This window comes from Balaenoptera ricei, chromosome 19, assembly GCF_028023285.1.
Source record: "Balaenoptera ricei isolate mBalRic1 chromosome 19, mBalRic1.hap2, whole genome shotgun sequence".
Lineage (NCBI taxonomy): Eukaryota > Metazoa > Chordata > Mammalia > Artiodactyla > Balaenopteridae > Balaenoptera > Balaenoptera ricei.
In genome coordinates, this window is record NC_082657.1 from 209,008 (window position 1) to 233,086 (window position 24,079).

At 52.1% G+C, this 24,079-nt stretch overlaps 2 protein-coding genes across 2 annotated transcripts; one reads left to right on the forward strand and one right to left on the reverse strand.

The window, feature by feature from the left end:
* Window positions 1-1,476: 1,476 nt before the first annotated feature.
* On the reverse strand, window positions 1,477-8,774 carry LOC132353015 (collagen alpha-2(IX) chain-like). The gene is made up of 2 exons (XM_059903869.1): window positions 8,522-8,774; window positions 1,477-3,250 (listed from the first exon to the last, which is right to left on the reverse strand). Exons 1-2 carry the CDS (start codon window positions 8,568-8,570, stop codon window positions 2,721-2,723), a joined length of 579 nt encoding a protein of 192 aa, XP_059759852.1. The 5' UTR covers window positions 8,571-8,774; the 3' UTR covers window positions 1,477-2,720.
* Window positions 8,466-23,351, forward strand: LOC132353874 (zinc finger protein 835-like). Its single transcript, XM_059905373.1, has 2 exons — window positions 8,466-8,678; window positions 21,910-23,351. Exon 2 carries the CDS (start codon window positions 22,698-22,700, stop codon window positions 23,349-23,351), a length of 654 nt encoding a protein of 217 aa, XP_059761356.1. The 5' UTR covers window positions 8,466-8,678; window positions 21,910-22,697.
* The last annotated feature ends 728 nt before the right edge of the window (window positions 23,352-24,079 follow it).

The following is a 24,079-nucleotide window of genomic DNA, read 5'->3' on the forward strand; positions in this document are numbered from 1 at the left end:
CTGCCCTGGTATGTACAGAGCAGCAGCCTCGGGCCTTTTACTGGGGTCTGTGGGGATGGGGAGGAGCTAAGTAGGCTCCTTCCTGGACCTGGAGGGACCCTCTCTGATCATTGGGGGCCCTCCCTGGTCCTGGGGGACACAGCTGGGGAGGTGCTGACTGGGGGAAAACAGGGAGGCTGGGAGTAGGCACCAGGCACCCTCACACTCAGCAGGATCCAGAGGGGCCCCCCAACCCTGCCTCTTTCTCCTCAAAAGTGGACAGGGGCCCACCCCCTCTGAACCTCAGTTTCCCCTGTCAGTGTGGAAATGAGAACTAAATCAGACAAGGTGAGTTTGGAGCCTGTGGCCTGACTGTCAGTGGTCACTTGATAATGGGCATCTTTATAGACCTGAGAGGAGTGACCCACCATGCATGGGAGGGCAGGAGAGAGGTCCTGCAGTAAAGCCCTATGTGGTGCAGGGTAGGGGGTCACCTTGCATAGCTGACGATCACACACTACTTGCCAGGCCTGAGACAGTCCAGCCTCCCCAGGTCCCCAGGACACAGGCACAAAATCCGGAGTCTGATCCCATAAGTCTAGGGATGTTGGTGCTGTGTTCCTCAGGCTGGAGGGGGAAAGTCTGCAGAAGCCCCTTTGCATTCCTGGTGCATCATGTTCACTCTGGGCTGACCAGCTCTGGCCATCTCCTCTGCCCTGATTTTCTAACTGCTCCATGAGGGTAGAGGCTGTTTGGTTTCTTCCCCACTGTGTCCCCAGCTGGAAGTACTGAGTCTGGCACACAGTATCTGCTCACAAGTAACTGCTGAAAAAACGATGGATGGAAGGATGGATGGGGCAGTTCTCCCTAGTCTTGCTGCTCCCTCTCTGGGCTTCAGGCAGACACCGAGCGGCTGGGCCTCCCTCCTCCACCAGACACCAATTCCAGACCCAGAGTCCTGCTGTCTCCTGTTCAGAACACCTCCTTACCTGAGTCTGCCCCTCTTCCTGGCCACAGCCTGGGGAAAACCCTTCCTAATGCCAGGTAGGCATTAGGAGTCTGGGAATCAGACCATTTGCTCTTCAGAACAACTTGATTAGGCAGTCAGGGAGGCCCAGAGAGGTGCAGTAACTTGCCCAGGGTCACACAGCAAAAGGGGGCAGAGCTGGGATTCTAAGGTGGTTGGCCCCAGAGCCTGACCTCTCTCTCCCTCCTCCGCTGGCCTCTCCACCATCTCTGCTTCATGTCTCCCCCAGTGCCGCCGATCTCTGAACATACAAAGTGCCCAATAAACAAATGAGTTCAGTCAACTCTGGGCCTTTCCACTGGATCTAGCATGATCCAGAGAGGGGCTCTCCCTGTGCCTTAGGCTTCTCCCTTTTTAAAGAAAAGGCTGCTGAGCCAGTAACCATGTAATTACTGAGGAAAGATGGTCTCTTTGGTTCCAAACCTGCTCAAACAAAGGAACAAGTGAATGCGAACAAATAAGCATATTTATTGTTCCTCTAACTCCTGCAGGACTGTGTCTCCGCCTCCCACAGCTGCCTGGCAGAGAACAAGTTTATCTTTCCCACTGTCCTGGGCCTCTCACTGCCTTGGCCACTGACCATGAGTCTAAACCTGGGCTCACAGGAGTGGTTGGCTTAGCCTGGGTGCGTGCTACAGGAGCGGAAGGTCTAGACCTCAAGGCAAGGGAGGTGCCTGGGCCAGTTCACCTGCTAGGTGGGCCAGCCTAAGCCCCTTCCCCATTCTCAGTTTGCTTAGCTGTAAATTAGGACCATGCATTCATGGTGGCTCTTTGGAATTGGGGGCAGGAGTGAGGCAACAGGGCAGAATGTGCAGGACGGGGGTGGCAACGCTGGATCAAATCCGGACCTGTCTTCTCACTTGCAGCACTTGGGGTAAAGAATAGAGGGGAGGAGGAACTGGGCTGGATTTGGAAACCTTAGGACAGGGTATTAATAGGGGTCTCAGAGGCTTGGGTTAAGGATAAATCCAGAAACACATTTTGAACATCCAAATATCCAGAATTAGTGGGTACAGGATCTCAAATCTTGGAGACCAGATATATGAAATCAGAAGTCTCACAGATACAGATTCTGGTGGCTGCGATTTGGAGGTGCGAGGCACAAACTGGGAGAGAAACGGGGACCTGGACTCGAAGGGGAATCTAAGGCCTTACCTGCAAGAGAAACAGAGACCTGGATTTGGGGGGGACTCAGAGGCAGGAATTGGGGGGAGAACCAGGCATCCGGATTGGGCGGAAGTAGAGGCGGGAACTTAAGTTACTGGTCACGGAGCGGGAGGACCCGGCCATGGGGATCTTGCGGGGGTCTAAGGACACGGCCTAAACCTTTGGGGGGACGCTCCGGCCTACCTCAGTCCTACACTTGGAACCGACTGACAGCTTGGACCTAGGCCGGAAGCCCCGCCCTTCCCTGGGAACGACCAATCACCAGAATCCAAGTGAGTGCCTGCCTGGATGACGTAATGCGTCTCCAAGACGATGGCGAATCGCAGGAAGGCTCCAGCTTCACCCGGAAGCTGGAGTTCTCACCGCCCCCTGCGGGGGCGGGGGAATGAGGGGTCGCCATGGTAACCCTAAGGCCCAGTCAAGCCTGAACAAGATCGCCGGTTCCCCTCCCGCCAGGTTCTCCGCCGCTGAACTACCCAGCAGAGTCTGGGGCGGACCCGGGGCAGAACCTCATTTTCTCAAGCCTGTCCGTACCGGCCTCCTCTGGTCACTTTTGAGAAAAGGGACCCTGACGCCGCCCCGGCCCGGAGAACCACGGAGATGGCAGTCTTCTGGGCGCCAAGAGCCGACCGCTCAGGGCACCCCGAAGGCCGAACGCCAGGACTCCTGCGCTTCCGGTCCGGGCGGGGCCGCGGCGGGGTCGGCTAGTTGGTTCCGGAGCTGAGGCGGTGCGGGCTCTACCTCGGGCTTGTGCGGAAGTCCGCGGCCTAGAGGGGCGACCGGCCTGAGCCTCCTGCCCCGTAGGAGCCTCAGGTCTGAGTAGAGGGCCGGCTAGAGCTCCCGAGGAGCCACCCATTTTCCGTGAAGGTGGGGGCGCCTGGATACCGCCCCCGGGGCCCTCCCTTCCGCCCTTGGGGATGGAGGCGGGGTCACGATCCTCCCGCGGCTCGCGGGGCTGAGGTGAAGCGTTGGTGCAGGTCGAGCCCTGGACTGTGTCGTGGACGGTGGCTGCGAGTCCGGCTGCATGGGTTCTGCCCGAGATGCGCGGCTTTCCTATCTGGGCCTCAGTTTTCCCATCTGTAAAGTGGGGATGACACGTGCAACCACCTCATGGAGAGGTGTGAGCTCCAGTCTTTCCAGGTGGCCCCAGAACTGCATTTAAAGCCCTGCACTGGGCGCTAAAGTTTGGAGATTCCTGGAGATCTGAAGGCTAAGAATTTGGCCCACGCCTGGCTTCCTCTGTCTGAGCCCCCATTTCCCCATCTGTAAAATGGGTGGGGTACTGCCACCGCCTTTCTAGACTTGACATGAGGACTAAAGAATCAGTGTGTGTAACACTCTTAGCACAGGGCCAGGTGGTGCCTAGCGGGCACTCAAAATTGTGGCCGCTTTTAGCTTAGTAATAAGTGGTTGATCCAGGGACTTCCCGGGCGGTCTAGTGGTTAGGACTGCGTGCGTTCACTGCTGAGGGGCTGGGTTCGATCCCTGGTCAGGGAACTAAGATCCCTCAAGCCTCGCTGCACGGCCAAAAAATAAATAGAAATGGATTATCCATTCAGCAGACATTTATGAAACTCTGCTGTGCTACAGGCTCCTGATGCTCCAGCTTTTGGAGCTACATCCCCTGAGGATCTGGTTAGAATGGAGTTTTGCCGGAATCTCGATCTCCACACACAGCCTAATAAAGCACAGGTATTCCCTGCTGGCCAAAGGTAGAGCGTTTCTATGAAACCTTTCCTAAGTCAAAATGGTGTACAGCGAAGAATCAATTACCTTAGGACACATCTTGCTAATAGATGCGCAAAATAAATAGAAATAAAGCACAGATGCTCAAAGACACAGTTCAAAGCTATGGCAGCTTGATGCTGAGGTGGTGAGAGTAGTTCTGGGGAAGGAGCTCCTTCGGCGATGCCTCTCCCCCTGACTGGGGTGTGTGCTTCCTCTATCACTCAGCTCACTGCGAAACAAATGCTGAACACTATTTTTGCTTTTTAACTTTTTTCTTCAAAATGAAAATTTCTTTCACTTAGATAAAATAGGTGCTAATGTAGGTCTTTCATAACAGCAAAGCGGCATAAAGCAAACTTTTGAAAAGCGGGGGATGCATATATTGGGGTGGTTTGTTACTCAACAGTAGGTAACTCAGCCCAGGTGTCAGGACAAGTGGGCCGCTGAAATGTAACAGCAAAAACGTGATGCCTTCCAATTACATAATACCTACTTACTGGACAAAATACAGGAAAGGTATGATCACAGAGGTGTAAAGAGATGGCCCGCAGTCCCAGACCCCCCCAGAGGCAGCCACCGGGAGTTGAATGCCAGAAATACTTTCCCTGTGAGCTCACTTTTGCATCCTTTGTTTCCACTTGGCAACTTCAGTGTGGAATCTTAGGTCCCTCAAGTATCTGCAAGGAGGCTGAATGGTGAGGGAAAGATCAGAGGCCCCACCACCAGGTTATTAGTATGAAGACATGGGGCAGACATATAGCAGACCCTGCCAAGTGAGTGGCCCCCTGACTCAGGTTGGGTGGCGCCAGGGGCAAGGCCATCTCCCGGGTTTCCAGGGAAGCGGGGGAATGGGGCTCTGACGTGGGTTGGGACATGTGAGGCTCCCTGTGTCTGGGAGTCAGGCGTAGCCATGGGGTCTCAGACACTCCTCAACCCTGCAGAAAGTTAGCGGTTCGGGCTAGGCCCCAAAGAGGAAAACATCCATTCTCACATGGCAACCAGAGGGAGCCTCTGAAAACCCAAGTCAGGTTTCATCCCTCCCCTGCTCAAAATCCTCCCTGTGTCACTCACGGGAAAAAACAATCCACACAGTGGCCTGCTAGGCCCAGAGGATATGGCCCCTGTCACCCTCCACTCTCTTCTCCCCCTCAGCTCCGTCCCAGCCACACAGGCCTCCTCAGGGCCTTTGCACGTGCTGTTCCCTCACTGAACATGCTCTTCCCCAGGGAGCCTCATGGCTCACTCTGCCCCTGCCCCAAGGTCTTGTTTTTATTTTCTTTAAAAAAAAATTTTTTTTTAAATGACTTTCACATGTCTTTTACTTATTTATTTTTATTTTTTGGCCATGCCATGTGGCATGTGGGATCTTAGTTCCCCGGCCAGGGATTGAACCCATGCCCCCGGCAGTGGAAGCACGGAGTCTTAACAGCTGGACTGCCAGGGAAGTCCCCCCAGGTATTGTTTTGAATCCCACCTTCTCCATGAGGCCTTCACTGACTACTCTACTTACTGTAATTTTTTTGAGATATTAGTCATGTACCACAAAACTATTTCAAAGTGCACAATTGAGTGTTTTTAGTATCTTCACAAAGTCATGCAACCATCACCACTTTTGTAATTCCAGAACATTTTCATAACCCCAAAAAGAAACCCCATACCCATTAGCAGTCACTCCCATTCCCCCCACCCTCCAGCCCCTGGCAGCCACTAGCTTACTTTCCGTATGGATCTGCCTATTCTAGACATCGTATAAAAGTGGAATCATGGAATACGTGGCCTTTCATGTCTGGCTTTTTCACTTAGCTCCAAGCCCAGCTCCACTTTGTCCAAGCGACCCTTTCCTCCAGCACGTGCCTCCTGTGCTTCATGGTTTTCTTTACACCAGGGTTTCTTCACCTCAGCACTACTGACGCATTGTCCTGGGGTTGGGGGTGGGGCTGTGCCGAGCGTTACAGGGTCCCTGGCCTCCGCCCAGTGGATGTCACAGCACCCTCACCCCCAGTTGTGACAACCAAAACTGTCTTCAGACATTGCCAAGGGTCCTCCTGGGGGGCAAAACTCTCCCTGGTTGAGAACTGCTGATTTACATCAACTCACTTGTTTTTGCTTAGAAGGAAACCTGACGGCATCCACCAAAACATAAAAACAGCCAGAAGAAGAAGGGAACTCGAAGTGTAAATTCTTGGACAGACTCCTTTGGTTAAACTGTGCTTGATGATGCTGAAAGCAGAGGCCCCGGGCTTGAGGCCTGCCCTCGCTCTGACAAGAGAGAGAGAGGCCAGAGTGGAAATGTCAAAGACCTCCCAGTGCCTCATGGAGGTTTCCTGCTTGCTGCTGCTGCAGCAAATTACCACAAACGTAACACATGTTTATTATCTTAAAATTCTGGAGGTCAGAAGTCCAAAGTGAGTCTTAGGGGCTAAAATCAAGGTGTGGGCAGGGCTGCATTCCTCCTGAAGGCTCCTTGCCTTTTCCAGCTTCCAGAGGCGGCTCGAATTCCTTATTTCTGTGGCCGCACCGCTCTCACCTCTGTTTCTGTCATCACACCTCCTCCTCCCCTGACTCTGGCTCTCCCTCTTATAAGGAGCATCGTGACCACATTTAGGGCCCACCTGGCTGATCCAGGACACGCTCCCTATCTCCTGGTCTCTCATCACATCCACAAAGTCCCTTTTGCCGTACGAGGTGGCACGTCCGCAGGCTCTGGGGATTGGGATGTGGACCTCTTTGGAGTCTGTTATTCCGTCGAGCACACGTATACATTGCACTTTAATCCCTAGTTAGCAGCAGTTTCCATCGTGGGGCTGGCGCAGACACCAAATGGCCAGCACTGGGTGAGTGCTGTCAGATGGGCAGTCCGGAAGTATGTGCAGAGCAGCTGGTGAAGGGGATGGGTCTGAGAGAAGCAGAGGTCAGCCGGGGGCCAGTGGTCAGACAGGTGAGAGAGGACAGTGGAGGGGCGGGGCAGAGCCAAGCCTGGAGACGAAAAGAGTTACCCCTGACCACCTCACCCACTGAGCTGGCTGCTTAAGCTCCTGCTGAAACGCCTTTCTTTATGTTCTCCCCTTTTTACAGCTTTCAAGACTCTTGAGGAAGCTTGGCCAAGCCATCCGGGATGCCTCAGCCATGGGGCTTTGCTTTCATGGCTCCTGGCACCTTTTCCCCTCTTGGAAACTTCCAGCCTCTCCATTTCTCGGCTCTTCGGGCCAGTACACTGAGCAGGCTGATTCCCAATGAGCTGCCCTGGGATGTCAGGAGAGGCTGAGGTGGAGCCTAGGACTCCGGCTGAGGACTGTGCTGAGAGGCCCCCCGCTCAGGAGGGCGGCCTGCGTGGAGGGGTGGTGGGCAGCAAGGCTGCCCGGGCTGTGGCCTTGGTATGAGCCCCAGTCCAGGACCTGACATTTCAAGGAACCCCGTGTGGGAGCCCCACTTCCTCTCCAGTGTCCTGTGTGACCAGGGGTCTTGCTCCTAATCCCCCCCCCCCCGCACCCCGTGAGTGTACTGAGGTGCTTTTCTGATGCTGCTCCCAGCATAAGCCCTAGGGGGCAGGGGGCTGGGATAGGGGGAGAGCATCTTATGCAACAAGCTTCTGTAAAAGCAGACGCTGCAGCCGGCCCCCATCCAGACAAGCCCCGCACACTGGCGCCCGCCTTCAGTCGGAGTTCCAACCTCCAGGCCTGCCTGACAGCAAGAAGGCCTTTGGTAGGCGGGCCTGTGGCAGCGCCAGATAATTCACCCGAGAGGGAGTGGCCCTTTCTGTGCACCCAGAGTGCGAGGTCCTTTCACAAGAGCTCCACGCTCTTCCAGCAGCAGTGCGCCCACAGACATGAGAGGTCCCAATTTTGTAAGCCTCTTGAGCCCTGGGAGAGCCAGCAGTGAGAAGCCCCAGGGAGTGCACAAGGGCCTTCTGCCAGAGGTGGAAGCCGCCCACACGCCGGCACACCCGCGCACCCACACTTTTTCCTCTGCAGCAACCCTGGCCAAGCCTCCGTGTTCCATCAGGGTAGGCATGCAGGCGAGCGGCCCTCCGAGTGCCCTTCAGCCACCGCTCCAACCTCACTGAGCGTGGTAAGCCCCACCAACAGCGTCAACCAAGCCCTAACACTGCCCCTGGGCAGGGAGACAGACCTCACCGAGGCAGGGCGTTTGATGTGCAAACACCCATAGGATGGAGAAAGGGACACACAGTGGGAGCAGACCGTTGGGGCCGTCACAGCCGGCTGCTGAGTGCCGTACGGGGGCCGCGTCGGCTAACAACATCAGATGTGTCTGTATGGTTGTGGTGCAGGGGCCACGGGATAGGTGGGCACAAGATGCGGGTTGACATAGGGGGCGGGGGGGGGGCCTGACCAGCGCATCCCGCCCAGGAGAGCAAGCCGGCTCAGGTCACCTTTGGGGCCCCGGGGGCCGCGGAATCTGCCCTGAAGCTTTCAAACCCAGATGCTCGAGCTCCACTCCCAGAGATTCTGATTTCAGCTCTGGCGAGCGACCCGCTCACCGGGACGTTTCAGAGCCGCCCAGGTGTTTCCCACCCGCGACCCTCCCACGCCTTTCCCTGTCCAGATCTCCCAGAAGTCTGACTGGGGGCAAGGGCTCTCAACCACCGTCCTGGCCACTCACCCGCTTTTCCCCGGCCGGGTGGGCCGGACTGCCCCGTCCGGGTCGCCATCTCCTTGGCGACGACGCAGGCTCACGCCTCGCTGGCCTCGGTTACCACGACAACCGGAGTCCTGGGGCGGACGGAGAGCCGGGGACCCGTGCCGGCAGCCCTCAGCGAGTAAGTGGCATCCTGCGCGTACCCACGACCCCAGCCAGCGAGGCGGGGCCTCGGGGCGCTCGGCGCGGCCGCCATCCCCGCACGCGGGGTCCCCGGCGGAGGCCTGACATGCGCACTTCCGGTCCGCATGCTATGGGCCCGGGCTGGCCGCCGCACGTGGGTCCTTCAGGTCCGGGCGGGTCTGACTTCTGTAGATCTGGCTCCCGCGTCCCCCATCCCGATCGTGGAGGCTGAGGCCCACGAGGGGAGGCAGCACCGGGAGGACAGGCCTAGAAGGGAGTTTAGCCCGCACTCAGAGGGTACTCCTTTCGCCCTACTGTGTGTCATGCTCTGCCTTCCCATTGGGTGTACGGTGTAGAATAGGACAGACGCGCTAGGATTTGCGTCCTCTGGGGCTGTCAGTGGGGGTGAGCTTGGCTTGTGATTCAGGGTGGTGGAGCCGCCCCGGCCTCGGCACGGAATCTGTGCCCTCCTCACCTCAAAGCTGCCTCTCTTGAGTTCCCTGAAAAGCCTCTTATTAGCCTCAGTGGGCCATGTCCAGGTTCTGAGAACGTTCACCCTCACTAACCTCCTTTCCATGGGCTGTTGCCATGCGGTTCTGCACGACTCGGCCTGGGTCATATTAACCTCTCAGCACCCCGCCTCCCTGCCCAAAGGTGGCTGCCTCGTGCCCTATTCCCATACACCAGCAGCCCCGGGGACAGTTAGAAAAGCTGGGCGAGCACTCAGAGTGGAGGTCATGGTTACCCAGGGCAGACGGGAGGTTACCGGTAGAACACCTGGAGCAGCTGCAGTTCAGGGCCAGGGACAGGCTCCTGGCAGCCCTTGCCGAGCTCAGTCACAGATCCTGGGTCCATGGCGGGAAGGTCATCCAGCTGCAGGTAAGGGAGTTCGATGGTGCAGGCTAGGAGCAGGGCAGGAGAGGCAGAGAGACGCAGCCATGGTCTGCAGCTTCCCCCTGCTGAGTCCAGTGTTGGGAAGCAGTTGGGCAGAGGGGCCACGGTGGGAGCAGGGTGTCTGGGGACAGTTCTGGAGGTGCCCTGTGCAAATGGCTAATGGGTGCCCTCAGCCCCTGCCTCCTGTGAGTTCAGGGTCCCTTCCTGTAAGACGGGGGCTGCTGCTTCCTGGGACCACCCAGTCTTCCTGACCCTCTGTCTAGGCACTGAGCAGTCATCTGACTCTGCATCACCAGGGATCAGGAGAGCCCCCTGTGCAACCCACCCATCCTGTCGAGGGTGCTGGGCCGGTCTCTGCATTGGTTTCCTGTAGCTACTACAAATTACAACCTACTGGGCATCTTAAAACAACAGAACTTTATTCTCTCAGTTCTATAGGCCAGAAGTCTGAAATCAAGGTGTTGAAAGGGCCATGCCCTCGGCAGGCTCTGAGGCAGAAACCATCCTGTACATCTGTCGTGGCTTCTGGTAGTTCCATGTGTTCCTTGGCTTGTGGCTGCCTCACTCCAATCTTGGTCATCTCTGTCTGCCTTCCTCTTATAAAGATTCTGTCATTGGATTTAGGGACCACCCCAGGAATTCAAGATGATCTCATCTCAAGATCCCTTTTTTTTTTTTTTCTGGTCCCACCCAGCGGCATGTGGAACTTCCCCAACCAAGGATCAAACCCGCACCCCCTGCAGTGGAAGCACAGAGTATTTTTTAAATTTTTTATTTATTTATTTAATTTTTAAATTTAATTTTATTTATTTATTTTATACAGCAGGTTCTTATTAGTTATCTATTTTATACATATCAGTGTATATATGTCAATCCCAATCTCCCAATTCATCCCACCGCCACCACCACCACCCCGCCACTTTCCCCCCTTGGTATCCATACGTTTGTTCTCTACATCTGTGTCTCTATTTCTGCCCTGCAAACCGGTTCATCTGTACCATTTTTCTAGGTACCACATATATGCGTTAATATATGATATTTGTTTTTCTCTTTCTGACTTACTTCACTCGGTATGACAGTCTCTAGATCCATCCACGTCTCTACAAATGACCCAATTTTGTTCCTTTTTATGGCTGAGTAATATTCCATTGTATATATGTACCACATCTTCTTTATCCATTCGTCTGTCGATGGGCATTTAGGTTGCTTCCATGACCTGGCTATTGTAAATAGGGAAGCACAGAGTCTTAACCACTGCACCACCAGGGAAGTCCTCAAGATTCTTAAGTACACCTGCAAATACCCTTTCCCCAAATAAGGTCACATTCACAGGTTCCAGGGATTAGGGTGTGGACGTATCTTTTGGGGGTGGTGGTGCCATTCAATCCACTACAGCCTCCTTCAGTGGAACCTGCTCAGTCCTAGGTGACCTCATGTCCACTGATTCCACGGTGATTGGTTGTCCTGGGTTGGCCAGGTTGCCCTGGCGTCTCCTCTCATCCTGTGGGTCCTTGGCCTCTGGGTCCCTGGGGGTCCAGGAAGTCATACTCGGGGTGGCCTGAGGCCCTGCTCTGACTGCCAGCGGTTGTGCAAACCGGGATGTGAGGCCAGCAGTCATGACCCCACGGGGGCAGCATTCACTGGAAGCCTTGGGGCAGGTCCCAGTGTCCTTCACACAGGTGACCTGGTGTTGTGTCAGAGGGACCTGGAACCCGGCTGTGGGGCTTCCAGGATGCACATTGTAGAAGTCTGGTCCCTCTCCTGAGCTGATGCACAGACACCTGGGCGCCTGCCCTCCTGCTGCTCAGCACCCATGTGGCGTCCCCTCCTCTGTGTGAGGGGCTGGAGCTCCCCCTGGGGTTATAGTTGTACAAGGAGAAGGGGTGGCAGGGTCCCCACATCAGCACTCGTGGCTGGGGAGCCCCCACTCTCTTGTGTGTGGGGACCTCAGATCCTAGCCTGGTAGTGTCCTTGGACTGATCTCCATTAGTAGAGGGTCCTGGTGGCAGCACCAGCAGCTCTGCAGTTGGTCCCGCTGCAGGGTCAGCCTGGCTTCTCGGAGGCAGACCAAGGAAATCCGCAAAACCTGCAGCGCCCAGAGGCAGAGACTCAGGGGTACAGGGGAAGCTGGGGTGATGGCAGCATGGGCCTGCCCTGCACAGCTCTCTGGCTGGCAGACACCTGCCAGAGGGTGGAGCCCACACCTGTGAGAGGCAGATGCTGAAAGCCGTGGGTGGTGGTAGGAGCCAGTGGGCCCCCTGGGTGCGGAGACAGGGCTCCAGGGTCAGACAGACTCGGCATGAGCGCACGTGCTCCACGTCCTGCCCAAGTCTCGCTCTCGCTGAATCACAGCTTGCCATCTGTGAATTGGTGACAGCAGTGCCCTGGGGCTGGAGCCACCATAAGGCATCGCCCTGTGCCCAGCATGCTACCCATTATTCCCAGCAGCTGTGTCCATCTTCCCACAAAGCGTTTTCTTCTTGAAACGAGTGGATTAAGAGACACCCGATTGAAGAAACGTCTGTGCCCTGTGGGAGAATGCTGTCAACCCGGCATTAAGCTTCTGATGTGAAAACTGCTTGGTGTGCAGTTAGCTTGGCCACGGGCAAGAAGTTGATGTTTTATTTTTACCTAACAATTTTGAAGACCTTGTTTTTCTTACTACAAGAGTATTGTTTAAACACACACACACACACACACCTCCTTTCCATGCAGTATTGTCCCTGTGGCCGGGGCTCAGATGACATCCCGGATGTGGCAGGGTGGGCTGGCCCAGGCGGCCTTGGGCAGACACACCGGCACGCCAAAGGCAGGAACACCTTGTGGCATGAGTGCATTCCATTTTTTTTGGGGGGGGGGAATACAATTCACATAACATAAATGAACCATTTTAAAGTGTACAGTTCAGGTTGGTTTTTGGTGTATTTTTTAGTTTATGTATTTTCTGTGTTGTGCAGTCATCATCACTAATTCCAGCACCCCAAAGTGAAACTCCATATTCATTAAGCAATTACTCCCCATTCTTCCTCCCCTCAGCCCCTGGCAACCACGAATCTACCCTTTGTCTCTGGATTTGCTTTTTCTGGATTTTTCATATAAATGGAATTATACACTATGTGGTCTTTTGGTGTCTGGCTTCTTTCACTGACCATGATATTTTCCGAGGTCCAACCAGGTATCAGTACTTCATCCCTTTTTATTGCTGAGTAATATTCCATTGTATGGATTAGACCACAATTTGTTTATCCATTCATCAGTTGATGGACATTTGGGTTGTTTCCACCTTTTGGCTGTTATGAAGAATGCTGCAGTGAACATTAGTATACAAGTTTTTGCTTGAACACCTGTCTTCATTTCTCTCGGCTAGATACATAGGAGTGGAGTTGCGGTGTCATGTTTAACCATCTGGGGCAACTTCCAGGCTGCTGTCCACGGTGGCTGGCCGCGTCCTTTTCCATTGCCATCAGCCGTGTGGGAGTGCGTTTTGCACTTGCCTTTTTCTGCCAGCTCTTCCTGCGCATCTGTCCTTGTTGGGGCAGACGCTGCCTGTGGAGAGTGCTGGATGAGTCTGAGCAGTTTACCTGCAGTGGGTGATGCACAACAGGGCTTGCTGCCGGCAGCTCTGCCAGTCCTGGGGGACAAGTGACGCTTTTTGGGACCTGGACCCTCCAACTTGTCTACTTGCTTTGCACAGCAGGCTCCACATTCTAGAGAAAGCACCTCCCTTGACCTCCCCCAGGCAGGGCCCCTCAGGAGCCACGGCCACTGAGCCCAGCTCCATCAGCCCTGAGCTGGTGTCCGCTGTAGGTTAGATTTGTCCCCACCTGCTGATGATCACGCTGGTGGGCAGGTGGGGCCCACAGCTGCCTGTTCCCCAGTGTGCCCACGTCACCCCCACCCATGTTCTCAGGAAGCTGCACAGTCAGTGTCTCAGGTGGAGAGGCAGGATTGCAGCCAGGCCACTTCCCACCTGGGAAGAATATCCTGGGACTCAAGCCCACAGGTGTTTGGGGAAGAGATGTTCCTCTCTCACATCCTCCCATTTGTTCACGTGGTGACGGCTGGTGACTCTGTCAGGGCCCCGTGGGCAGTTTGGCATGGGGCGAGATGGGCCGGTGTTCATTGCCACCCAGGTGTCCTCACACTTGCTTGGAGAAGGGGCTCCGAGTACCCACCCTTTGGTCTCGACATCCAGCTGGCTAACTTGTCAGGTGGAGAAACCAAGGTACAAAGTGGCAGTTGCCACAGTGCGGGGGGGTGTTGGATTTCCGAGGAATTAGCCCTGATCAATGCCACCGGTGGGGGAAGGAGAGCCAGCAAGGGGAGGGGGTGGTGTCGGCTTCACCTGCCCTGGGTCAAAGGCCAGTCCTGCACAGGCCCAGAGGGGATGGAAGCGTTGTGCAATTATCACATGTGTGATGAGTGAGGGCTGTTTGAGAAACCTCGGGTCCTGTCCGTCTTGTCATCCTTTTTTTTTTTTTTTGAATTTTATTTTATTTATTTTTTATAACTTAGTTATACAGATAACTAACTTATTAGTTATCTATTTTATACATATTAGTGTATGTATGTCAATCCCAATCTCCCAATTCATCGCCCCCCACCCCACCTGCCACTTTCCCCCCTTGGTGTCCATACGTTTGCTCTCTACATCTGTCTCTGTTTCTGCCCTGCAAACCAGTTCATCTGTACCATTTTTCTGGGTTCTACATATATGTGTTTATATATGATATTTGTTTTTCTCTTTCTGACTTACTTCACTCTGTATGACAGTCTCTAGATCCATCCACGTCTCTACAAATGACCCAATTTTGTTCCTTTTTATGGCTGAATAATATTCCATTGTATATATATACCACATCTTCTTTATCCATTCGTCTGTTGATGGGCATTTAGGTTGCTTCCATGACCTGGCTATTGTAAATAGTGCTGCAATGAACATTGGGGTGCATGTGTCTTTTTGAATTATGGTTTTCTCTGGGTATATGCCCAGTAGTGGGATTGCTGGCTCATATGGTAATTCTATTTTTAGTTTTTTAAGGAACCTCCATACTGTTCTCCATAGTGGCTGTATCAATTTACATTCCCACCGACAGTGCAAGAGGGTTCCCTTTTCTCCACACCCTCTCCAGCATTTGTTGTTTGTAGATTTTCTGATGATGCCCATTCTAACAGGAGTGAGGTGATACCTCATTGTAGTTTTGATTTGCATTTCTCTAATAATTAGTGATGTTGAGCAGCTTTTCATGTGCTTCTTGGCCATCTGTATGTCTTCCTTGGAGAAATGTCTATTTAGGTCTTCTGCTCATTTTTTTGATTGGGTTGTTTGTTTTTTTAATATTGAGTTGCATGAGGTGCTTATATATTTTGGAGATTAATCCTTTGTCCGTGGATTCATTTGCAAATATTTTCTCCCATTCTGAGGGTTGTCTTTTTGTCTTGTGTGTAGTTTCCTTTGCTGTGCAAAAGCTTTTAAGTTTCATTAGGTCCCATTTGTTTATTTTTGTTTTTATTTCCATTACTCTAGGAGGTGGATCAAAAAAGATCTTGCTGTGATTTATGTCAAAGAGTTTTCTTCCTATGTTTTCGTCTAAGAGTTTTATAGTGTCCGGTCTTACATTTAGGTCTCTAATCCATTTTGAGTTTATTTTTGTGTATGGTGTTAGGGAGTGTTCTAATTTCATTTTGCATGTAGCTATCCAGTTTTCCCAGCACCACTTATTGAAGAGACTATCTTTTCTCCATTGTATATCCTTGCCTCCTTTGTCATAGATAGTTGATCATAAGTGCGTGGGTTTATCTCTGGGCTTTCTATCCTGTTCCATTGATCTATATTTCTGTTTTTGTGCCAGTACCATATTGTCTTGATTACTGTAGCTTTGTAGTATAGTCTGAAGTTAGGGAGTCTGATTCCTCCAGCTCCATTTTTTTCCCTCAAGACTGCTTTGGCTATTCGGGGTCTTTTGTGTGTCTCCATACAAATTTTAAGATTTTTTATTCTAGTTCTGTAAAAAATGCCACTGGTAATTTGATAGGGATTGCACTGAATCTGTAGATTGCTTTGGGTAGTATAGTCATCTTCACAATATTGATTCTTCCAATCCAAGAACATGGTATATCTCTCCATCTGTTAGTGTCGTCTTTGATTTCTTTCATCAGTGTCTTATAGTTTTCTGAGTACAGGTCTTTTACCTCCTTAGGTAGGTTTATTCCTAGGTATTTTATTCTTTTTGTTGCAATGGTGAATGGGATTGTTTCCTTAATTTCTCTTTCTGATCTTTCATTGTTAGTGTATAGGAATGCAAGAGATTTCTGTGCATTAATTTTGTATCCTGCAACATTACCAAATTCATTGATTAGCTCTAGTAGTTTTCTGGTGGCATCTTTAGGATTCTCTATGTACAGTATCATGTCATCTGCAAACAGTGACAGTTTTACTGCTTCTTTTCCAATTTGTATTCCTTTTCTTTTTCTTTTCTGATTGCCATGGCTAGGACTTCCAAAACTATGTTGAATAATAGTGGTGAGAGTGGACATCCTTGTCTTGTTCCTGAGCTTAGAGGAAATGCTTTCAGTTTTTCACCTGAGAATGATGTTTGCTGTGGGTTTGTCGTATATGGCCTTTATTATGTTGAGGTAGGTTCCCTCTATGCCCACTTTCTGGAGAGTTTTTATCATAAATGAGTGTTGAATTTTGTCAAAAGCTTTTTCTGCATCTACTGAGATGATCATATGGTTTTTATTCCTTAATTTGTTAATATGGTATATCACATTGATTGATTTGCGTATATTGAAGAATCCTTGCATCCCTGGGATCAAGTGGGATAAATCCCACTTGATCATGGTGTATGATCCTTTTAATGTGTTGTTAGATTCTGTTTGCTAGTATTTTGTTGAGGATTTTTGCATCTATATTCATCAGTGATATTGGTCTGTAATTTTCTTTTCTTCTAGTATCTTTGTCTGGTTTTGGTATCAGGGTGATTGTGGCCTCATAGAATGAGTTTGGGAGTGTTCCTTCCCCTGCAATTTTTTGGAAGAGTTTAAGAATGATGGGTGTTAGTTATTCTCTAAATGTTTGATAGAATTCACCTGTGAAGCCATCTGGTCCTGGACTTTTGTTTGTTGGAAGATTTTTAATCACAGTTTCAATTTCATTACTTGTGATTGGTCTGTTCATATTTTCTATTTCTTCCTGGTTCAGTCTTGGAAGGTTATACCTGTCAAAGAATTTGTCCACTTCTTCCAGGTTGTCCATTTTATTGACATAGAGTTGCTTGTAGTAGTCTCTTAGGATGCTTTGTATTTCTGTGGTGTCCATTGTAACTTCTCCTTTTTCATTTCTAATTTTATTGATTTGAGTCCTCTCCCTCTTTTTCTTGATGAGTCTGGCTAAAGGTTTATCAATTTTGTTTATCTTCTCAAAGAACCAGCTTTTAGTTTCATTGATCTTTGCTATTGTTTTCTTTGTTTCTATTTCATTTATTTCTGCTCTGATCTTTATGATTTCTTTCCTTCTACTAACTCTGGGCTTTGCTTGTTCTTCTTTCTCTAGTTCTTTAGGTGTAAGGTTAGATTGTTTATTTGAGATTTTTCTTGTTTCTTGAGGTAGGCTTGTATTGCTATAAACTTCCCTCTTAGAAATGCTTTTGCTGCATCCCATAGGTTTTGGATCATTGTGTTTTCATTATAATTTGTCTCTAGGTATTTTTTGATTTCCTCTTTGATTTCTTCAGTGATCTCTTGGTTATTTAGTAACGTATTGTTTAGCCTCCATGTGTTTGTGTTTTTTATGTTTTTTTTCCCTGTAATTGATTTCTAATCTCATAGCGCTGTGGTCGGAAAAGATGCTTGATATGATTTCAGTTTTCTTAAATTTAACGAGGCTTGATTTGTGACCCAAGATGTGATCTATCCTGGAGAATGTTCCATGTGCACTTGAGAAGAAAGTGTAATCTGCTGTTTTTGGATGGAATGGCCTATAAATATCAATTAAATCTATCTGGTCTTGTGTCATTTAAAGCTTGTGTTTCCTTTTTAATTTTCTGTCTGGATGATCTGTCCATTGGTGCAAGTGAGGTGTTAAAATCCCCCACTATGATTGTGTTACTGTCGATTTCCTCTTTTATAGCTGTTAGCAGTTGCCTTATGTATTGAGGTGCTCCTATGTTGGGTGCATATATATTTATAATTGTTATATCTTCTTCTTGGATTGATCCCTTGATCATTATGTAGTGTCCTTCCTTGTCTCTTGTAACATTCTTTATTTTAAAGTCTATTATATCTGATATGAGTATTGCTACTCCAGCTTTCTTTTGATTTCCATTTGCATGGAATATATTTTTCCACCCCCTCACTTTCATTCTGTATGTGTCCCTAGGTCTGAAGTGGGTCTCTTGTAGACAGCATATATATGGGTCTTGTTTTTGTATCCATTCAGCAAGCCTGTGTCTTGGTTGGAGCATTTAATCCATTCACGTTTAAGGTAATTATCAATATGTATGTTCCTATTACCATTTTATTAATTGTTATGGGTTTGTTTTTGTAGGTCCTTTTCTTCTCTTGTGTTTCCCACTTAGAGAAGTTCCTTTAGCGTTTGTTGTAGAGCTGGTTTGGTGGTGCTGAATTCTCTTAGCTTTTGCTTGTCTGTAAAGCTTTTGATTTCTCCGTCGAATCTGAATGAGATCCTTGCCTGGTAAAGTGATCTTGGTTGTAGGTTCTTCCCTTTCATCACTTTAATATATCATGCCACTCCCTTCTGGCTTGTAGAGTTTCTGCTGAGAAATCAGCTGTTAACCTTGTGGGAGTTCCCTTGTATGTTATTTGTCATTTTTCCCTTGTTGCGATCAATAATTTTTCTTTGTCTTTAATTTTTGTCAGTTTGATTACTATGTGTCTCGGTGTGTTTCTCCTTGGCTTTATCCTGCCTGGGACCCTCTGTGCTTCCTGGACTTGGGTGGCTATTTCCTTTCCCATGTTAGGGAAGTTTTAGACTATAATCTCTTCAAATATTTTCTCGGGTCCTTTCTCTCTCTCTTCTCCTTCTGGTACCCCTATAATGTGAATGTTCTGGCGTTTAATGTTGTCCCAGAGGTCTTTTAAGCTGTCTTCATTTCTTTTCATTCTTTTTTCTTTAGTCTGTTCCGCAGCAGTGAATTCCACCATTCTGTCTTCCAGGTCACTTATCCGTTCTTCTGCCTCAGTTATTCTGTTATTGATTCCTTCTAGTGTATTTTTCATTTCAGTTATTGTATTGTTCATCTCTGTTTGTTTGTTCTTTAATTCTTCTAGGTGTTTGTTCTTTAATTCTTCTAGGTCTTTGTTAAACATTTACTGCATCTTCTCGGTCTTTGCCTCCATTCTTTTTCCGAGGTCCTGGATCATCTTCACTATCATTATTCTGAATTTTTTTCTGGAAGGTTGCCTATCTCCACTTCATTTAGTTGTTTTTCTGGGGTTTTAACTTGTTCCTTCATCTGGTACAAAGTCCTCTGCCTTTTCATTTTGTCTATCTTTCTGTGAATGTCCTTCCTGTCATCCTTGTTTCTTTCTTTTTTTTTAAATTTACTTTTTTATTTTTTTGGCTGCCTTGGGTCTTTGTTGCTGTGTGTGGGCTATCTCTAATTGCAGCTAGTGGGGGCTAGTCTTCATTGCGGTGTGCGGGCTTCTCATTGTGGTGGCTTCTCTTTGTTGTGGAGCACGGGCTCTAAGCACGCAGGCTTCAGTAATTGTGGCTCGCGGGCTCTAGAGCGCAGGCTTAGTAGTTGTGGCGCACAGCCGTAGTTGCTCCACGGCATGTGGGATCTTCCTGGACCAGGGATCGAACCCGTGTCCCCTGCATTGGCAGGCAGATTCTTAACCAGTGCGCCACCAGGGAAGTCCATCCTTGTTTTTTTGGAAAATGCACCAGACCAGTTACTTGCTGAACACAGGACCAGACAAGATAACCCTACCTTGGGCCTTCAGCTTCCCGGGCTCCAGCAAGCAGCCCCCTGACGAGCAGAGCAGTGGCACCGGCTGGTGAGATGGCCCCTCGCCATCTGCGGGACATGCCTTCCTCTGCATTTTCACCTTTAAAAAAAAAATTTATTTATTTATTTATTTATTTTTGGCTGTGTTGTGTCTTCGTTTCTGTGCAAGGGCTTTCTCTAGTTGCAGCAAGCGGGGGCCACTCTTCATCGCGGTGCGCGGGCCTCTCACTATCGTGGCCTCTCTTGTTGCGGAGCACAGGCTCCAGATGCGCAGGCTCAGTAGTTGTGGCTCACGGGCCTAGTTGCTCCGCGGCATGTGGTATCCTCCCAGACCAGGGCTTGAACCTGTGTCCCCTGCATTAGCAGGCAGACTCTCAACTACTGCGCCACCAGGGAAGCCCCTGCATTTTCACCTTTAACCAATTCAGTGTGTCCAATTTCCACTCAAAAACATTTTCTCCCAGAGCGCAGACCATTGATGCATCTCTGCCGTTGTGGTTGAGATATCCAAGGCAAAATAACCCACCATTGATGGCTGGCAGCAGAATCCTAAAAAGAACCCACATCCAGCCATTCTGATGTGTCCTTGGCTGAAAATGTGTAGCGTCCTGGTTAAATGCGTCCTGATTGCTTTTAGTTCCTGGGCAACTGCTTGTTATAAATTTGCAAAACTGATGGGAAAGCAACAGTGGGTCGAAGGAGAAGGTTGGAGCAAGCAATTTCCCTAAATAAACTCGGAGCTCTGGAATGTTTGATGGAGGAATACCTGCCTTCCACACAGCAAAAGGAGGCGAGCTTGAGCCCTGGCGCTCAGCGAGGTGGTGATTTACTGTGGTCACACATTCATAACCCAGAGGCTGCACTGGACAGATCTGTCTTTGTTCTGGAAGGAACAAGAACCTAGAGAAAATTCTCATCCTTACCCATGGGCTCTTTAATAGGTCAGTTTTCTGGTCATCAGTGACTGTCACTGGCCAGGAACCTGATTGACATGCACGTCCTCTTCTTCCCCTTCTTTCCATCTTCCTCCCCACCGGGTGGGCCTTCTCCTCTGTCCTGCCCCTCCTCGCGGGGTGCAGCTGCATGTTGCAGCCACGCCCCACCGAGCGAGCCCCTCCCCAGATGGGATGGTTCTGAGTATCCGTCAAGATTCCAGGCTAAATATTTATAGTTTTGTTTCACCGAAATGGCATCTTGATGCATTTACTGTTTTCCCCCAGTAAATCATATAAAAAGCTCAGAAAAGGCCACTGTGGTAGGCAGAATAATGCTCCCCGCTTCCCCGAAAGATATGCACGTCCTAGTCCCCAGAACCTGGGAATTTACTCCACGTGGCAAAAAGGACTATGAAGTGTGATTAAGGACCTTGATACGTGAGATTCATGGTGGGCCCAAGGCGTCTTTGCACAAGAAAAGGCAGGAGGGTCAGAGTCCATATGCAGGAGATATGATGACATACACAGAGAGTGATGTTTCACTGCTGGCTTTGAAGATGGAAGACAGGGCCACAAGACAGGGAAGGAGGTGGTGTCTAGAAGCTGGATAAGGCAAGCAAACCAAGCCTCAGAGCCTCCAGAAGGAAGCAATGCTGCCGAAACCTTGATTGAGGACTTCTGACCTCCAGAACTGAGATAATAAATTTGCATTGCTTTAAGCCACTAAACTTGTGGTAATTTGTTACAGCAGCAGTAGGAAACCAACAATGGCCACAGATGAATTTGGAAATTCTAATTGCAGACATCAGTCCGTTTCCGGTGTTGGCCGTCACTGGAATGAGCGGGGGCCCCCGTGCTCAGCTGTTTACATTTACAGTTATCATACCCATTTTGTAGATGAGGCTGGCAGTCCTGAGAACCAAGCTTGCCTGGTAGAAGTGGGGAGGGGCACACTGGGCTTCCAGCCCTGCTGCCAGGTGAGTCGCATCTCACACCTTACAGAAGAGCTGGCTAATGGCAGGTGGACGGGCCTGGGCCAGACCGAGGCAGGGAGCCATCAGGGCATGGCTCCGGGGGCCTGGTGGTCGGGAGTGGAGGAGGGATCCTGGGGACTGGGCAGCTGAGCAACTGGGGTGTCCCCGTTGCTTGAGGGAGGGGCCATTGAGGTCCCAAGCCAGGGGTGAAGGTACTCCAGCAGTGGCGAGGAGGAGGGAGGGTGCCGGGGAGCAGAGAGAGGCAGGGAAGCAGGTCTCTGGAGTGTCGTGGGTGCTGAGCGTAGGGACAGGAGGCTCCAGTGTTCTCATGGCCGGTGTCATTCCTCCTGCCCCTTTCCCTGGACTGCCGAGAGTGGGGGCCACTCGGTAGGCATCCATCCTGGGGTCAGCATTCTTGGGGAACTGCAAACCTTCATTCTCTTCTGCTCTTCCAGATCCCACAACCTGGACACCGTGTTGTGGGCTGGCCTCGGGACGCAGCCTTGGGCCCAGAGCTCTCGGCAGGAAGGCAGCCCCAAGGTAGACCCCCAGGGAGCCCACAGGGGCCAGGCGGAGAGGCACAAGACAGGGCTGAGGCCCCTGGAGGAGGACCCAGCCGAAGGACACCCCTCTCAGTGGGGGAGACCTGCATGGAGGGACCGTGGCCGGCAGGACAGCTCCCCTGGGTGTGAGCCCCACTGCAGGGACTGTCAGAGTGCAGGAGCTGGACGCCTGGTGCAAGAGCCGCGTGGCCCCACCTCCTCTCCGGACCCCGACCTGGTCATCCCCAGGGGCCGCATGCCGGGCAGGGCCTCTGTCCGTGCCCAGCGGGTGCCAGGGCCTCCAGCCAGAACTCCTTCCTGGTGCAGCATCCCAGGACACCCCCTGGGGAGAAGGCCCCCGCGTGTGACCACCGTGGGGCCCAGGTGCTGCACTGGAGCTGCCCCCGCGCTGCGCTGTGCGAGGTCCGCTCGGACTGCCCCCCGCGCACACATCCCTGTCCCAGGACCCTGCCGCCGGCCTCTCTCCAGCAGAGTCCTTTCGTGGAGCTTCCTGCCGCGGGCCGGCACAGAGAGGCCTGTACCCGAATGTCCCCGCTGGCCCCTCAGGAGCTGATGCAGGCGGCAGAGGAGCCCCTTCCGTGTGCCTGGTGCGGAAAGCGCTTGGGCCCCAATGAGCAGCGGATGGGACGAGGGCCCCCCGATGTGTCCTAGGTGCGACCAGGCCTCGGGTCCTTTCCCCCATGAGCCCGGCCGCCCGGTCCAGCAGCTGTACGCCTGCGTCGAGTGCGGCAAGGCCTTCACGTGCACCTCAAGACTGCTGCAGCCCGAGGGCATCCACACGGGTGAGCGGCCCTATGTGTGCTGAACGCGGCCAGGCCTTCGTGCGCTGCTCCGGCCTCCAGGGTCACCAGAAGACGCACTCGGCCGAGCACCGCAACCGCGCCGCGGCCCTGGCCACGCGGGCCTTCCGGCCGAGGTGCTCGCTGCGCGGGGAGAAGCCCCATGAGTGCACCGAGTGTACCAAGGCATTCGGCCTGCTCTCGCACCTGGCGGAGCACCGGCGGCGCGCGCACACCGGCGAGCGGCCCTACGGCTGTCCCGAGTGCGGCAAGACCTTCCAGGGCTGCTCCGAGCTGCACCAGCACGAGCGCCTGCACTCGGGGGAGAAGCCCTGCATCCGCGCCGACTGCGGCCGGGCCTTCGTGCGCAACTGCAGCCTCGCGCGCCCGGCGCGCGCACACCGGCGAGCGGCCCTACGCGTGCGGCGCCTTCAGCCAGCGCTCCAACCTCCACGAGTACCAGCAGCGGCCCGCGGGCGGCGCGTTAAACCTCGCCTCGCGCACACGGCGTCCACAGGTGTCCCCCACCTGAAGCTTCCTAGGGGGCTTCAGTAGCCCTCGGTCGCCTCAGGGGTGTCTGCACACCCTCTGGTGTAGCTGGGCCCCCCACCTCCCTTAGATCTGGCGAGGCCTCCGCCTCTGACCTCCCTGGCCTCGGGAGTGGGACCCTGCACACCTCGTGCACCTACCCGAGGCCGCTGGCCGGGGGCTTCTGGGGCTGGGACTCTGCCTGCCCACCGCCCGGCGGTTCAGTGGTCGCCGTGGAGAGGGCTCTGCTGGGGGGGGGGATTCCCTGGCAACCTTGGGCTGGTCTGTGATTGGCAGGTGGGGATGTCACGTTACATCAAAGCCAGGGGGTCCTTCCCACCCCGAGCGCTCGTCTCCTCCTGTCGGGACGCCAGGCTGGACTACGTCTCCCAGAAGCCCCTGCGGCGTGGGCGCAATCAAGGAGGGCGACTTGAAGGTGTGGCTACACCTGCCCGAGGCCATCACATACGTGGAGTCCAGCCGAGACCCGGAGCAGCATGTTTCTTTCCTAGCTGTATGTATGGTTATGTTTGTATATGATTCTAATTTACTCCCCACCCCATCCTCCACACTCTTTCCAAAGTGAAACTCCGAGGACTCTCCACTCCAGAAGCCAACGTTTGCGCACACTCATTGCAGGCCGGGCACCGTGCTGGGCACTCTGCCCTTAATCACCCCTTTGGATCCTCACCTTAACTGAGGGTGGGGGGCAGGGAAGACTGTCAACCATATCAGGGTGCCCAGAGAGGCCATGG